Source organism: Embiotoca jacksoni, unplaced genomic scaffold (genome assembly GCF_022577435.1).
Source record: "Embiotoca jacksoni isolate LCO1_2020_lvr unplaced genomic scaffold, fEmbJac1.0.p SCAF_12, whole genome shotgun sequence".
Classification (NCBI taxonomy): Eukaryota; Metazoa; Chordata; class Actinopteri; family Embiotocidae; genus Embiotoca; species Embiotoca jacksoni.
The window spans coordinates 4,778,476-4,794,454 of record NW_027185252.1 but is presented as its reverse complement, the minus strand read 5'-3'; the positions used below and the strand labels follow the sequence as shown (position 1 = coordinate 4,794,454).

The window sequence follows — 15,979 nt, the reverse complement described above, 5'->3', positions numbered from 1 at the left end:
TCCATTCACTTCTTGCTGCTATAATTTTCAGCAGTCTCAAAGGTATAGTTACACATCTTTTATCTTTTCGAAAAAGGAGATTGGAAGATTAATATTACTCTATTACTCAATATTACTGTAGGGATCTAGAGCTGTGAGGAAATTAGAATAGTTTTGGATGAAGACTGGGATTAGGGGTAATCCACCACCCTGGCTCTCTTAAAAAGTCAGAAATACATCAATGAGCACCACAAAGGTGTTTATCTTCAACAGCTAATTTAACTTGTATCTATTTATTGAATGTTAATTTGTGAGCTTTAGAGGGGTTGATATTTTTTAACTTCATAATTGCGTAATTAATAATAATAATAATAATAATAATAAAATAATAATTGCATATCGCAGCTGTAACTCCATACTCATGGTCCCCAGAACTGTCGTGTCTTTTTTAGTTTCTCACTCTGATCTTTTTCCATACAGGTAACCTTGACTGGGTGGGGAATGAGTTTACCTTTAATGCAGGAGCTGGCCTTGTGATCAGTCAGCTGGAGGGCGTCGAGGAGAGGAACTCCACAGTGGTGGAGCAGTTACAGGCAACGTTTGAGCGGGACTGGTTTTCACGTTACAGCCACTCGCTGCAAGCTAATAAAATCCCTGTTTGCAACAAACACCAGATCAACAGGCCGGTCACGGTCAAAGCCGGCCGTTTAGACAATGGACCAGTACCTATCAGAAAAGGCCAGCATGATAACGGACCTGCACCAATGAGAAACCACCACAGAGTCAATGGACAGACTTCAGACCAAACAAGGCACCATGACGACATACTAAGCAAAATTAGTCACCAAGGAATGACCAATGGACTGCTGCCTATTATAGACCGTTACCAAGAGAGGGGTCATGTCAAGATGGGCCACTTGGACAACAGACAGGTACGAATCAAAGGTAACAACCACGACAATCCAATGGATGTACCCAGTCAGTCAGCTGAGAGCAGCGGCCTCAGAGAGATCCCCAGCGGAGCTCCGTGACTGCAATGAATGAAGGTTTCTTTTCACAGAACATTGTTTGGAGAACTGTCCTCCTCCATTGAAGATGGACGTCCATCACTGGGTCTTTTTATTATTTTCCTTTTGTAGAAAAAAAACACTTTGAAGATTTATCTGGTTTGCAGGACTTGATAATGTCCAAGGAGGAACTCAGGAGAGAAAGAAAACCTTCCACTGCAGTCTGGCACTTTTGACGGATTCTTTAAGAATGGCACCCAAACATTTTGGTTTAGAAGATTCACTGATTAATGCTAATAATATCCTACAAACCTGCTATTTATTTAATCTTTTTCTGTCCTTGTTCATGTCTCTCAAGCAAAGGAAGTATATGAAATTTTACTGATTGCCTGAACACTGTATGCCACTTGAGTTGTTTGTGGCAGTCATAATCTATCACCCTTTAAAAGGGGGAATGACACCTGCATGCATATATGCAGAGTCAGGAGGCAATGTAGCATGCGTAGCTACACTCACTACATCTCGCATGAACTCCAAAGTAGCAGAGGATTTACCACACAGCTGTAGCTGTTGTGGATCTAGTATGCTCAGAATAGTAGTGGATACTTTAGCCTCATGTAAATAGTTTTATGTATCTCCAGCAGTATTCTCATAAAAATAATAAGCTAAATTCCAAACGTATTTACTACAACAACGAACTTTAGATTTTTAAAGAATCCACCAGGTTAATAGACAATGGTTGAATCTGGTCAAATTAAATTCATGGAAGCAGACAACTTAATTAATTTAGTTGTGTGTATTGCCATTAGTCTTGAAATGTAAACAACCCCATATCCCATTCTGAGTTGTGACCCAATGGGAACTAGAGGCTCTAAAGGAATTGATCAAATCATGTCCACCATTACACCGATCCAGGACACGATGCAGCGTTTCACACCAAAAAGGCGCACATCAAAATGTCTCATGTTATGGAGGTTGATATTGAATTACATGATGCATCTGTTGTACTGCAGCCAAACATTTTCAATCAGTCACTACTACTAAAAAACTACAGCCTTCGCTACTTTAAGTCGAAGGAAGGGATGGTATTTTTCCCCTGGAAGACGGGCTATTGATTGGAGAGGGTCCTTACAGATAATCGTTGCTGTTTCCAAGTCAAAATCTTGGGGAAGTAAGAGGAACTGAATGGACATTCATCATCTCCTTCCAAATGCAACGTTGTGACTTATTGAACAAATGGTGAAGGATCAGTTAGAAGAAGGGGCCACAGGGTCTCTGCTGTCAGCCAAATCAATACAATGAATTTTTAACAGAGCTTAACAGTTGCTGCAGTTTAACCTCAAGGACATGTTGGCCTGTAATATCACGCCTGTATATTCCCTTTACAAAGCAGAGCTAAAAATATAAGGTTGTCAGTGAACAATGTTTTACACTTGACTGAAAGCTTATAACAGCTTTCACCTGCTTTTTGAATGATTGCATGTCAGTTTACACACTCTTTGCTACAAATGCAACTTTTATCAATAATGCTTGTGGGGTTCATAGTTTACGTTGAGGCATTTTTTTCACTTCCAAAGCTGTTGATTGAATGTAGAAAAAGTTACCGGAGAGAGCTATATAGTGAGATCTATCAACAATATACAGGTTGTTATGGTCAGTGCTTTAATATGGAAGCAGCATGTGGTAGTTAGTGTTTTCTTTGAATTCATTTAAAAAATTATATTCTGCCAATAAACTGATACTAAAATGAACACACAGCCCAGCTGTTATCAGAAAGATGAACAACAGGCGATCACTGTCTAAGACAGGAAATTAATTGGCAATCATTCTGCTAATAAATGAACAATCAGTAATTGCCATCATCAAAACTTCACTGGTTCCATTTTCTCTAATGCGGATATTTGCCAGTTTTCTTGGCTTTTTATATTGTTAAACGACATGTATTTAGGATTTCGGACCAACTATGGCCCCAACATTTTTCAGAGGCTTGTTTTTATGCCACAGGTCAAATCTATGCCACTACTCAGACTCAGTTATGTCATAACATGTTTCCTCTAAATACAGACATGACGTTTAAAACCAAATCATGGGAGATCAAATATTACTTGGCCAAAAACATATCACTGCACTACACTCGACTTCATGGATAACTTCTGCCATCTAGGGGATGTCATGAGACAGGATATTTATTAAGCTGTTTCATGGAAATGTCAGTGATTTTTCTACCAAAATTTTAACTGAATTTTACAGTGAAAGCTTCATTGTGTCAGATTATAAAGAATATAATAATAATGAATAATATAATTTAAAACCCTTTGCTGCTGTATGTCCACCCTAATTGCACAATAATTATCTTAGGTCAGTCGTTTGTCTGTTTTGTAGAACATTTCTCCTACAAAGTGAGGAGCACTTGAGAAGTTTATTCTCGATAAGTCCATTTATGTATTTTCTTGCAAAGCATTATGTTTCCACACTGTATTTCTAATCTGACAGCTGGCCTGTAGTCAGATTTATTATTTTATGATGCTATTATCTATGATTGTCACATGGGGATGCTAATGCATCCTGCCTAGGTCTCTTTGCATATAATTTGTTTTTCAAATTATTTTAATCTTGACTGTTTTCTGATAACTAGGGACCAGGACTAACTACACCTTTAATGGCATATTGTCAGTGGAGACTTGTTTTAACTCTGAGAACAGAGGACACAGACCCCCAGGTTTGAAATCAGAAATGGTTTGCACAATGTGTTACATACAAAAAGAAAAACAAAACAGGATTGTTTCTGTCTCCTCTGTTCTACATAGTCTCTCTGTTCATTTCATCATGCAGTGAGATTAAAGAACACTGAAAAGTTTTCAGATAAAATAAACTATTTTTCTTTAAGTCAGAAGGGTAGACAGGTTTGGGGAAGCTGCACATTTAAGAAGAATGAAGCAGTAATGACTGAGTTTGAATACTGAATTTAAAAGCTTTTTAATGTCGCATATCCTTTATTATGTTGAATTATTTCGGCATGACTGCTGCTTGCATGCCCTGCCTTTATGAACTGTGCACAGTAGCTGTGAGCCTTTTTCTCGAAATTATGCTAATACTGAAATCTTATATACCTTTAAAGATACAGAAGGAATGTATATTTATTGAATATCGTTGTTAATGCACACTACTGAATTATATAAGCACTCAATTTTTACTCTTAATAAAAAACAAATATCTTAGTTTTTTGGTTCTGGGTGTGCATGTGCTTGAGTGTGTTTGTTTATCTGTTTAGATTAAAGTGACTTGGCTTTCCTTAACACAAAGCCAGTTAATTAAAGCAAGGTGGTTTACCTCAGAAGTTAATCCTTAGTACTTCACTGCACTGAGGCTGTTAATCAGGTCCCATACGTAGCCTAAATGGACCGGTTTCTAAGAAAAGGAGCATTCGGGTTATCATAGAAATAAAATAAAAATCCAGGACAGTGTCACTGTTGCTTCCACATTTCTCTCCATGACTCAGCCACATAGCAAAATGCTTTCCCTCATGGAGGTGAAAAGTTTATAATGACTAATACCACATGATCAGATACGGATGCATTGAATTCTGAAATATCTGCAGAAATAGTCTTGTGCACTGCAAAGCTAAAGACAGGGTGGACAAGAACTGTTGAATATCTACATCTTGCAATCAGAAACAAGTATGTATATTATTATCATATAAATATCTGTAGTTTTTGTACTGCAGTACTGGAGTTACTTTAGATGGATTTTGTGCTCTCGAAATGATGGGCTACTGTGCGGTAGCACAATCACGCAAAAGAGAAGTGCATTGCTTTTTTTTTGTTGTTGGAATGTAATCTTGGTTGAAGTTGAAAAATAAATTAAAGAATTGTTGTTGGCTGATGTGTTCAGTCTGTGACATGTTACCGTTGAAAGAAAGTTGTCCCTAAAATGCGCGCAAACTGGAGACTTGGTCGCCAGATTAGCTGTCGGGGCTGCATGCTGATGGGGAAACCCTGCACGGGGCAGAAACGTGTGCAACAGCCAGAGAGACAACAGCCGCGCTTTCCGCGTGGCTCCTACCTGGTGGAGGAGCAGCTGCAGCGGGCTGACGTAACGGTTACCTTAGCAACCGATTAGGCGTCACCACTCTCGACTCTCAAATTCATGACTGCGCATTTCTTCTCGGAGACAGCCCCGTCTCGTCGAGAGAGGACAAACAAGCCTCGGGACAGCAATGGGGGACTAGTTCACGAAGGACAATTAACCAGATGTCTTTTTTCATCTGTTCTGGTTGTGCATGTTTGAACTGGACGCGCCGACCTGAAGAACAACATCCGTGTTGCCCGTACTGTTGTTGCGACCAGCGGCGGCCGACATGGCTGAGGATGACAGTGAATGGGTTATAGAGAGCATCGTTGGTTACCTGGGAAGTCCCGAATGGGTCATTCCTGTCACAGACTTCATGGAAAACAAGTGCACAGGTAAAAAAAACAAACAAACAAACAAAAACAAAAAACTATTTAATTTTCAGATATACGACAACACAAAGCCTTCTTGTAGCTGTGCACCGTTAGCCTTGGTGGCTAAGCTAACGCTAAGCTGTGCTATGTTGAGGTTGTTGTTGTTGTTGTTGTTGACGTTGGTAGTGTATTCGTAATATCTGTTCATTTAATCGCCTGAAAGCTGGGCTTTACATCATGACTGACTTCGCTGCGAGGTAGGGTTGCAGTGTCGTCAGAATTAACTTCCAGTGTGCACTTAACGCTGCAAAAACACTGACGTGAAATAACGAGCTAAATAAGGGGACTTCAGGACGTGTTTGTCAAATGTCTCCTGTGTGCACACACTGTCAAAGCTGAATTACTCTTTTATTTGTTATTAATTTGGCTTTTTTTCTTCAGTTTTCGATGATGAAGATGAAAATAAGTTATCCTACACAGAAATCCATCAGCAGTATAAGAAATTGGTGAGTACACACGTTGGTCCAAATATGCAAAACATGTCAACTGAAAGCTGCTGCTTTCTTCAAAGTGTCCCATTTCCGTGCTTTGTGTCATCAAACTTTACTCACGAGTTATTTCGTTATGCCGATTTGTCAAACTTGACTGCTGTAAGCTGCTTTGCTTTTGCAGGTGGAGAAGCTGTTGGAGCATTACATGCAGGAGGTTGGCATCAACGAGCAGCAGTTTTTGGAAGCGTGCACCTCTCCTTTTGCCAAGTCCAAAACTTTGCAGGTAATTTAAGCTCCCTGTTGTCACACCACTATCCGCCTGCCAGCTAACCTTAATGCACAATCAAGGATGGAGTTATGTAAGCAAATCACATAACCCCAGTTATACTGCTTTTTATCTGGCGCTAAACTCGATTGCTCTTTGCCGCCTACTTCAAGGTAAATCTGTTCTCCTGACAGGTCATCAAAGTGGGAAGTCAGTTTGTGATGTAATTAACGTCTCTATTTTCATTTCATGTCTGAAGCTAACTTTCGATCTGTCCTATGTAAGTGCCGTGACTTTGTCAGCTGGAAGTGTGTCACTAAAACGGTGTGCTGGATGTATATTATACTAATCGAACCACCGCCACAGCAAAGCAATTGTCAAAATAGATCAGTTTATTTATTTTTTTTAATATGTCCTTTTTAAGGATTCATCCTCACCAGTGGACCCCCTTTGTTTAGTTAGTAGGAACAATCTCAACTGTTCAGTTCTCTCATAAAAAGATTTGTTGCTAATTCACTAAACAATTTGGAAAAAGTGCTGTGGACACAAGCGGTTTTGTCTGTGTTTTTGATTCCTCAGTTAACATGAAGTTATATTACTTTGGCTGAATACGAATTTTAAGGTGATTTTAGTTGGTGTTTAAAGAGTCTATCCATAGCGTTTCATTGGCATTGACCAGTAGGTGTTACATGGCTGTGCCAGATTGGCAGAGATGGAGACCTGGATTTCATAGCAATCCTCCGGAGACTTGGATCTCACTAATTACCCGAGATAAATAGTTAATGTCCGCAAAGAAGGTCAAGTTCTCCTAAAAGATTAAGGTTAACATCAGCAGAGGTACAACTTTTCTGTATGCATTCCTTTTGTTTATCCACGCGGAAACATTCAAAAACGGTTTTCATTTTGGTCTTTGTAGCTGGACTTCCATATTCATGAAGCACTGACAAGCTCTTCATTAATAGTCTTAATGGAAAAGAGATGCTCGAGAAATAAAGAATAATACATCACTGAATAATGAGTAAACTATTTGTGTAAATAATTTAAGTCGTTCATTTGAGAAGACTTTTAAAATTATATCTGCACTCAGAAACCGAGACTGAATATTGAGTTAAATGTGGTACTCTGATTTTCATTTTGAAAAAACACCACCTTACCCATCATACATGGAGTTGAAAATAACTTTGCTATATTGCAATGCAGCAGCAGCGAATTCTGTACCTCCAATCTAGAATATAACCGGGGTTCCACTCTTACTGCTGGAAATCTTTATGTAGTGAGTGATGACCGTCTCTGTCGTGATTTATGGGACCAGACGAAAGACCAGTGGCTGAAAAATAGTTGAAATTCTGATAACGATGTCAGTTTTTTTTTGTTGAACTGTGTCACTAAAGAAAACTGGTGGACAGACAGATGCTTGTGAGCTTCAGAGGAAGGAGTTGCAGTCTACCGACCTTGGCTGACTGTACCTTTTCTGTGATTAGAACTGGGATGTAATGTAGCTTTTGGGCATCAGGCAGAAACAATGTGGGATAAGAGTTCAACTGTGTGGAGGAAAAAGAGAGAAGCTAGTAACCCAGTTTACTGGCACTGGGAGCTCTGAGCGTTTCGTAAAGGTTAGTCAGAGAGACTTGTCTAGCATTAGCCTACATGGGACACAGACCTGTATAGCGACAGGAAGCTGATGTGAAAGATTAGGCCTAAGTACTACCGTGTTTCCAAACATCTTAATTTTTGTAGGGGCACGAGATGAATGCCTACCATGCTGGAAGTACATCCTGTCCTGATCCACTGATGGACAGCAGGGTGAGAATAACTCGGAGAGCAATGGTGATGAAATAAAAGATCAAGTTCTGTAAAGGGGAACTTGTTTGAAAATGTTCAAACTCAAAGCCAATCACTGACAAAGATACGCAAATCTGTGAGCATCTCCGTTGTTTTTCTGTGACCTCAGTGAGCTGGATGACGATTTTAGTTTCAATTTAGTCAACAAATATCTAAACATACTCTATGATAGCAGCATGTTTTTGTTTTTTTTAAATAATCCAATAAATTAAGTACTTTAAAACGAAGTTATGTAGCGTTGACTTCAGAGTACAAAATATATGCTGTGTTTATACATTTGTGGTTTTTTTTACCCATCCTCTACAGTCACAGAATATCTTTTAGAAATATTAATGCTGTTCAATCATGATCGTGGCTTCAGTGTATTTTTTAAGCAGTTTGTGTTTTTGTTGTTCAGTCGGTGTTCCAGCCAGTCCTGGCTACAGATGACTTCCAGATGTTTCGCTCACTGATGGTCCAGAAGAACATGGAGCTGCAGCTTCAAGCCCTCAGAGTCATTAAAGAAAGGAACGGTAGGCTGGATGAACACACACACACACATTCTGCATATTCAAACACACACTCGTGGATTGACAGCTACAAAGTTAAACTGTGTGTGCGTGTGCGTGTGCGTGTGCGTGTGCGTGTGCAGGCGCCCTCCCAGAGTGTCTGACTGATGGTATGGACGTGATGACAGAGTTGCAGCAGCAAGAGATGAAAATCCTGCAGGAGGTTCTCAAGTAAGTCACCTCTTCTCTTTTTCTTTCTCCCTCAACTGTTCCCTGTTTGGATTTTTTTTTTTTTAAAGGCTTTTTTCAAACAAATTGTTTGCACGATGTTTTATTGTACAAGAACCACAAAATGTAATCCTTAGTTGATTTTTTTTTAATTTTACCTGGATGATTGGCTGTCTGTTTGACAGGAAGAATCAAAGACATATTATGATCCATAAATTGCAGTGATGTGATGTTGGCTAATCTTATCCTCATGTGGCTCGACTCCTCTTAATTCTTCCGAAAGTGAATAGATATTTTTTCTGTTATTTATTTATGCTAAAACATTACAACTACATAAATCTGACATGGAAACATGCTTCTTAATAATTCTTACAATTATTACGATTTTTTTTTTTTTTTTCTAATTTTCATTTTTACTAAATAAATAATATAGCCATTTTTACTTTACATGTAAAAAAAAAAATTCAGCATTTAACTGTTCAAAATTTTCCACATTTTCTGAGTGCATCTACTGCCCCTTCCTGCCCCGGTGTTTTGAAGCTCCTATCTCTGCTCTCTAATGGGATTTTGCTCGTGACAGCCTGGCCAAGTAGAACACACCGCGTCTAATGGGACTGCAGTTAAGCTCTTTAGGGTCCAGCTAATTTAGGTTGGAAGGATTGACACTCAACGGGCACCTTAAAAAAATAGATAGATAGTTACTTTATTAATCCCACAAGGGGAATTTTTTTTCGCTACAGCAGCATTATAGGTACAGGAAAGCAATAAAACAACAGTAAAATATTAAATATAAAAAAAAAATGCACAGTATATACAATAAATAGAATAAAATAAAATTGAATAATTAAAACTAACTAAACAATAGTGCAAAGATTTAAACAAACAAGAAAACGGACAACAAACGGTGTTCTTGTTGTGTGATGGATTTTGCTAGAGGTGAGTTATTGTACAGTCTTATTGCGGTGGGCAGGAACGATCTCCTGTATCTGTCCTTGTGACAGCGGAGCTGGAGGAGTCTTTTGATGGTTTCGATCCCCTTTTTTTCTTACCCGGGGACCTTTGCTGCATACCAGCGCTGCCTTGTCATGTTTCCAGATCACCACTGATTTCAGTTTATTTTAATTCGATCGGGATTTCAGGGTCTCTAACAAGTTTAAACCAACAAATTGTGTCTTCTGTGATTCCTTTTCTGACATAATCTGTTGATATGCTGCTTTTCTGCATGTGGCTTCTCTTCAGGCACCTGAATGCACCGTGAAGGAATTATTTTCCTCAATCTCTGATTGCAGCTGCATTTTCATGCAATGATATATGGAGTACGGTGTCTGCGGAGAATTTTAAAACAACGAAATGTTTACCATGATGGATTTGAATTACCAATCTCAAGCAAGTTCCAAGATTTTGTCAAATAGATAATACTTCATTAAAAAACAAATTTATAGAAATGGTTCTGTTCCTTACTGTAAAGCAGTTCAGTAATGATTTTAAGCACGATTGACATTCCCAGTAACAGTACCAGTTTCTGGGCCTGTATTTCCCTCTGTGTCAGTATCCCTTCTTGTAAAAGCTTTGCTGAAGACTCCACTACGGCAATTAAAGTTATTAAATAAATCAAATTAAAGGATCTATGTGTGGCGTCCTGCTGATCGTAGTGTGGTTATCACCTGACGTAGCTGTTATTCTAGTGTCTGTCTGTCAATATGTGCTGCCAGCCAAGGGCCTAATAGTTAATAGATGTGGCTTACTTCTTGATTACTAAAGCTGTTATCACACTAAATATATTCCAAATCAGAGCAAAGGGGCTCTTGGAAGCTCTGGAGTAAAACTTGTTCGGACATTTCGGGCTTAGCGAAATAAATGACTTTGTCTTTCGGCTTGTTTTCTCTCCCATGAATTTGTCCTCAGAAAGTCAAAAGAGGAGTACGATGAGGAAATGTCAAGACGGCTGTTATTAGAGGAAGAGGTTGGTTCGACCTCGAGCAGCTGCACCAATAAGCCAATGGCAGAGAGCGGTGGAGCCCAGAATACCACCACCGCGATCAGCCAACAGAACCAATCTGCCAAGGTAAGGCATCAAGAGCCATGTGAGACGGCCAGACTGTGGAACCTCTTTTGAACCCGGTGAGGCTTTTTTTTTTTGTGCGAGCAATCCACAAACCTTTCCAGTGAAAAAAGATAAATGATATCCCTAAACCCGCAGTATCGAAATTCTTTTCCTTCGCTGGTTCTACAAACGCTAATGGCCATTGCAAACACCCCGTTTTCCCCCGAAAGCTCCCTCTCTCCTTTATAACGTGACATTGTCTCCGATGTGCTGTTTATTTCATGCTAAGGCCAAAGCCGAGGGGAATGGTGGCAGCAGCAGCACCAGTAATGGTCGCCACCCCCAACTAGTGAACGGAAACACTGCCAGAGAATTTATTCTGGTAACTGAATCATCCATGTCGTAACATTTTAATGAGTGACCTGACCGCCCGGTTTGCTGCCCAGTCTGAGGATGCATTAATACCCCCAACTGTATCTGTAATAACTAACACAGTGAAAATGATTTAAAAAAAAAAAAAAGAAAGATGGTTGGTTAGATGTTTGCCATGCACTTGTTAACAAGTGAGAATCTCTAATGTGGACTGTGTGGTACTTCAGTACTGAAGTGATATTCAAAATCTGGGTATCAGTGCATTTCAAAGGGCACATAGTAACCTTTCCGTTTCATAGCCTGCGTAGTGGTTTGGTCGTGTGGTAGCTTTGTAGTTTTGAAGACTGTAAATTAGATTTCTCATTTGCTTAAATATTTGCAGAGTGACTGGGAAGGGTTTAAATGAACACACCCGAGTTATTCAACAGTCCAGGATTTTACCTGACTGGTGAATTTTCCAGCATCACAAGTTGGCTGAACTTGATGCGGTGTTTGTGTCGTCGTTACAACACGTGCGAACGCCTTTCGCGTCCTTCCCTCCAGGTCAACGGCAACCCCGTGAGAAAAGAAGTGAGCGTGAGCAGCTCGTCCTCTAAAGCCACACCAGGTAACAGCTTCACCGCCGACTCTGAACCAGCTTCTTCCATTCGACTCCACTTCACACTTTCAGTTCAGAAAACCCTAAATGAATCCAAATGATAGTTTTCAAACCTATAAAGAAAAACGTGGATTGCCGGCAACATATCAAATTAAGATGAATTCCACACTTTTTTTTTTTTTTTTTTACATTTCATTTTTTGAAGGAAAATTTGCATCGTAAAGAAGCTGCACGCTCAGGCCTACTCATAATATTAACATATTACTTTTTTGAGGTATTAACACAGAACCCAGATGAGATATCTGCAAGCTAAATCCATCTGATTTGAATGTGTGTGTGTGTGTGTGTGTGTGTGTGTAGATTTTGTCAGCAGCGGTGTGGAGTCCAGAGTACTTCCGGTATTGAGAGCTCCAGTGAAGTCCGGTGAGCCCTCCTCCTCCTTCTCCTCCTCCTCCTCCTCCATCATCATCAGCAGCAGCAGCAGCCAGACTGCAGCCGAGTCGTGGCTGGAGGAGGCGCACAGGGAGGCCGGCTTCTCTAAGCCGTATACCGTGAGTCCGTGAGCCTGCAGCGTGCACGACAGCAGCTGTGACAGAGGAGTATACTTCATGATGATTTACTGGATGGAAAGCAACCTACCCGTCTGTCACGACTAAACGTTGGAGACGACCTCTTCTCTTTTTTTTTTTTTTTTTTTTTTTTTTTTTCACGGAAAAATGTTCAAGTGAGCAAAGTTGTGTGAAAATAATGGATTCCCTCGCGTCCAATTTCAAGCGGAGAGACTTTTTTTTTTTTTTTTTTTTTTTTTTAAATGTAGCTTGCTGATACTTGTTTAAGTGTTTAAGAAGCAATCAAAAAGTTCAGAGACGGCTTCTGTTGCGAATGAACGCTGCGCGGCAGCGACGCGCGGCAGCGACGCGCGCGGAGCAAGAAGCAGCAGTGACCTCCATTAATAAGACTTCCGAGTCACGTCCACTCGATCCGAGTCGGTGCCGAAGTCGCACGCGTTTTCGTGACCGTTGCTCGTTCACCGTCGCGGTTTCACCGCAGACTCGTAGCCGGAGCAGAGAGCACGCGTCAGAGTCTGGAACCAAAGTGTTTTAAACGCAGTGTTGCGGTCGCCGGAGATGCGGTCTCTGAACTTCTTGATCGCTCATCTTTTGAGGATCTGGAGATGAGCGTGGGTCTCTCACCCGTATGACAAACGCAGTCAAGTGCAGCTCCGCCACAAATACCCCACCGACGCCTTCAGATCGAACTTTCTGAACCGTGTGAAGATTCAAAGTCGCTCGTTTCGCTGCGTGACCTCCCCCTTCTCCTTCTCCTCCCCCTTCTCCTTCTCCTCCCCCTTCTCCTTCTCCTCCCCCTCCAGGAGTTGTCGGCGTCGCAGCAGGAGCAGCTCCAGCAGAGGGCGGCGTATCTGCGCCTGCAGCGAGACAAGCTGCACGCGCTGCGGAAAGAACAGCAGAAAACCAGGCAGACGGCGACGGCGGAGGAGGAGGCGCCCGCCGGACCCACGCCGGCGCCGCCCGGCACCGCCCCGGTAAATACGGCCGGCTCCTTCGCACCGTGGCCTTCGCAGAGAGGTCCGGATTAGTCGCCCGAAACACCCGTGGAAACCAGAACCTGAAAACGGCCGCGGTATTAACGCACACGGCGACGGCTTTAAACGCAGACGGGTTCATCGAGCGGTCCCAATTGGACACGCGCATCGTATTCACACTCGCCTCCTAAAAAGTCATTATCTAGTAAACGCTACGTATCGTTTCAGCTTGAACGTGGTTTTATCATGTGCACATTTTTTTTTTTTTATTAATATCGTGTTTTTAATCTTCGAATTCTCATCTGATCTTGATTTCACCTGATTTTCTTTAACTCGCATTCTACCCCCCCCTTGATTTTCTTTCTTTTTCTTTCTCCCCGGCTTCTTTTCGTCCGTTTCTTCATTTCCCCCGTCCGTGTCCGATCTGCTCCGGCCCGTCAGGAGGCGGTGGGGCAGTCCCAGAGGAACGGGGCCTGCTCCCCTCATCCTCATCCTCCTCTTCCTCCAGCGCAACACTCTAGCTCCTCCAAACAGAAGGTGATCCATCGGCTCCCTCTGCCTGATGCGAATACGGGTTTCTCGCCCTGCGTGTTCGTCTGGTTTTTGCCGCGTTGCTTTTGTCTCCCGTCTCCCGCCGTCCCCTCCCGTCTCCCGTCGTCCCTCACACAAACTAACCACTTTGAAACTCCCTTCAAATACAAACGCAGTGTTGCCGTGTTTCCGAAACTAGCCGCTTCCATTTCGTTTTCTCGCTTGTACGCGTAAACGCACACACGCTTAGTTGTATTTTCAGGAATTTTCCCGGCTGCTTTGTCACTTCGACACGTCGTCTGCTGCCGATCATTAACTTCACTGCCCGGTCTGGTCTCCTCACACAGGAGATAACTGCTGAGGAGAGGAAGAAGCTGCAGAAGAGAAAACATCTGGCTGACAAGCTGAAAGAGGAAGTGATCAAGAAGTAACCTCCCCCCCCCCCCCTCCAAATGCAATACTCTCATTTCTATCCTCTTTACTCTGTCTATCAAACACGAGGCTTCCTCTACACTGCCGCCGAGGTCAGGGCTTTTTTTTTTTTTTTTTTTTTTGTGTCTTTCTTCCAAAGAGTCAAACAGTATGAGATCTTCCTACTTCAGTTTCTTTTCATTGCTGTCCAGAGAGCAAAATGGTGCATCCTCTGTTGCGTTTTGAATATATGGCAGACCTCAAGTATTCAGAGATCAGTTAGATAGTCGTGTTTTTGGACCGATTAAGTTCGGAAAATGTCGAACCGAAAAGCACACGGGCCGGGACGACGCCAACGACACGAGGCGCGAGTGCAGGACCCGGCCGGCTTTCACAAGACTTTTGAGTCTCCATTACTAAATGTACCCGATCCGTGTCCATAATCACTCATTATTTAACATGAAGCGCTCTACATTTTACTCTTAACGATATTTTGGAGTCTCCAAATTCCGAGCAGCGCAGAATTGATGGCGCTCAAAAACTACAACACTGGAATGAAAAACGGGCTCACGGTGTTCCACAACTGGCTACGAACGTAGAGCCGACACGATCAGTTCACTAAATCCACTTTTAAAGCCCAACGGCCTCCCAAATGTGAGGAGTTAAACATTGTGTTGTCACAAAATGAAGGTAAACAAAAAGTATTTGAATTTGCATGTTGGTTAATCAAACTGAGCTATTCAACCAGTTTTTTTTTTTTTTTTTTTTTTTTTTTTAAAGTTGCATATTTTGAAGGCAGCTGGTTAATCAAGAAAATCTGATTAACAATGAAACTAACAGTTTCGTTGCCCTAAAAATCACATTGCAATGCTTCGCCTTGAGTAGACGTCAAAGTTACTGTTACGCAACACTACATCCGTCGGTAATCGCACCGAAATGAATCACAAGTATCTTAAATCTTCATTTTACGACTTATTACGGGGTCAGCCGGTGACCGTTATGCACGGGGAGGTTCGCTTCGCCTGCGGCCACGGCCTCGTTGCTCTGTGGACAGAACCGTTACCAATTGGGCCGCGAGAAGAGTCGGGCTCCGTGTCGGCAGCAGCTTGGCCTCGGAGCACCGGCGAGTGACTTCACCGGGAGTCGTTTGTCGAGGTGAAGGTTTCAAACGCGAGCTGGGACAAGAGCCGCGGTCTTGTTTTCCGCTCGTCGGCGTCCCCCCCGGAAGGGAACCTGGTACATCTTTTACACCGTAGCAGCTCACGCCGGTTAAAAATGGGAGCTCTGTTGGGAGTCGTCGCGACGAACGCCAAGAGAACGCCGCGTTGCTTTCTACGGAGGGCGGTATTTATCCCCAAACCAATCGTGAGTCTTCTTAAGCAATCTTGATGCACCAGTTTCTATGTAATATTGATATCATGTATGCCGTTTAATAAATCACATTTTACAGAAACTACCTGGGCTCCCGACTGAGTGTATGAAAGCTGAAAAGTGAAGGTCTTAACAGGTGCCAAGTCAAGTTTTACGCCTGAAGACGAATCTGTTTTCTGTTTGGTTTGATGGAACAAACGACTACGCTCACAATTGTATTGACAGTAGAGAATACATTGTGCGTGAATATTTTTTCCAATCGGGGGGGGGGGGGGGGGGGGGGGGGGGACGCGTCGAAACCCTCCCGACTATAAATGGAGATCGGATCGAAACCAAACGGCGTGAACTCCGAGGAACGCTTCCCAGA

General features: G+C 42.0%; 2 protein-coding genes across 4 annotated transcripts in view; both read left to right on the top strand.

Annotated features, from left to right (window-relative positions):
• LOC138195182 (inactive phospholipase D5-like) overlaps positions 1-4,868 on the top strand; it is a 62,171-nt gene extending 57,303 nt beyond the window's left edge. For both annotated transcript variants that reach the window (XM_069144359.1, XM_069144360.1), the window contains exon 10: positions 460-4,868. In XM_069144359.1, coding sequence (XP_069000460.1) covers positions 460-1,010 — 551 coding nt within the window. In that variant the 3' untranslated portion in view covers positions 1,011-4,868. The remainder of the gene's footprint in view (positions 1-459) is intronic.
• Positions 4,869-5,116: 248 nt separating this feature from the next.
• Positions 5,117-15,859, top strand: cfap36 (cilia and flagella associated protein 36). Of its 2 annotated transcripts, XM_069144356.1 has the most exons (11): positions 5,117-5,449; positions 5,870-5,934; positions 6,101-6,202; positions 8,424-8,538; positions 8,658-8,745; positions 10,648-10,807; positions 11,702-11,765; positions 12,117-12,307; positions 13,129-13,299; positions 13,741-13,836; positions 14,178-15,859. In XM_069144356.1, the coding sequence occupies exons 1-11, from the start codon at positions 5,344-5,346 to the stop codon at positions 14,259-14,261; spliced, it is 1,242 nt and encodes a 413-aa protein (XP_069000457.1). In that variant the 5' UTR covers positions 5,117-5,343; the 3' UTR covers positions 14,262-15,859. The 2 variants fall into 2 exon arrangements, with proteins under 2 accessions (XP_069000457.1, XP_069000459.1); XM_069144358.1 differs by lacking the exon at positions 13,741-13,836 and having other exon boundaries at positions 14,178-15,858.
• The last annotated feature ends 120 nt before the right edge of the window (positions 15,860-15,979 follow it).

Bases quoted from the DNA above. Each gene is read 5' to 3' on its own strand.
- cfap36 (XM_069144356.1), top strand. From the start codon at position 5,344: ATGGCTGAGGATGACAGTGAATGGGTTATAGAGAGCATCGTTGGTTAC. The intron at 5,450-5,869 runs GTAAAAAAAACA...TTTTTTCTTCAG, and splicing joins CATGGAAAACAAGTGCACAG to TTTTCGATGATGAAGATGAA. The intron at 13,837-14,177 runs GTGATCCATCGG...CTCCTCACACAG, and splicing joins CTAGCTCCTCCAAACAGAAG to GAGATAACTGCTGAGGAGAG.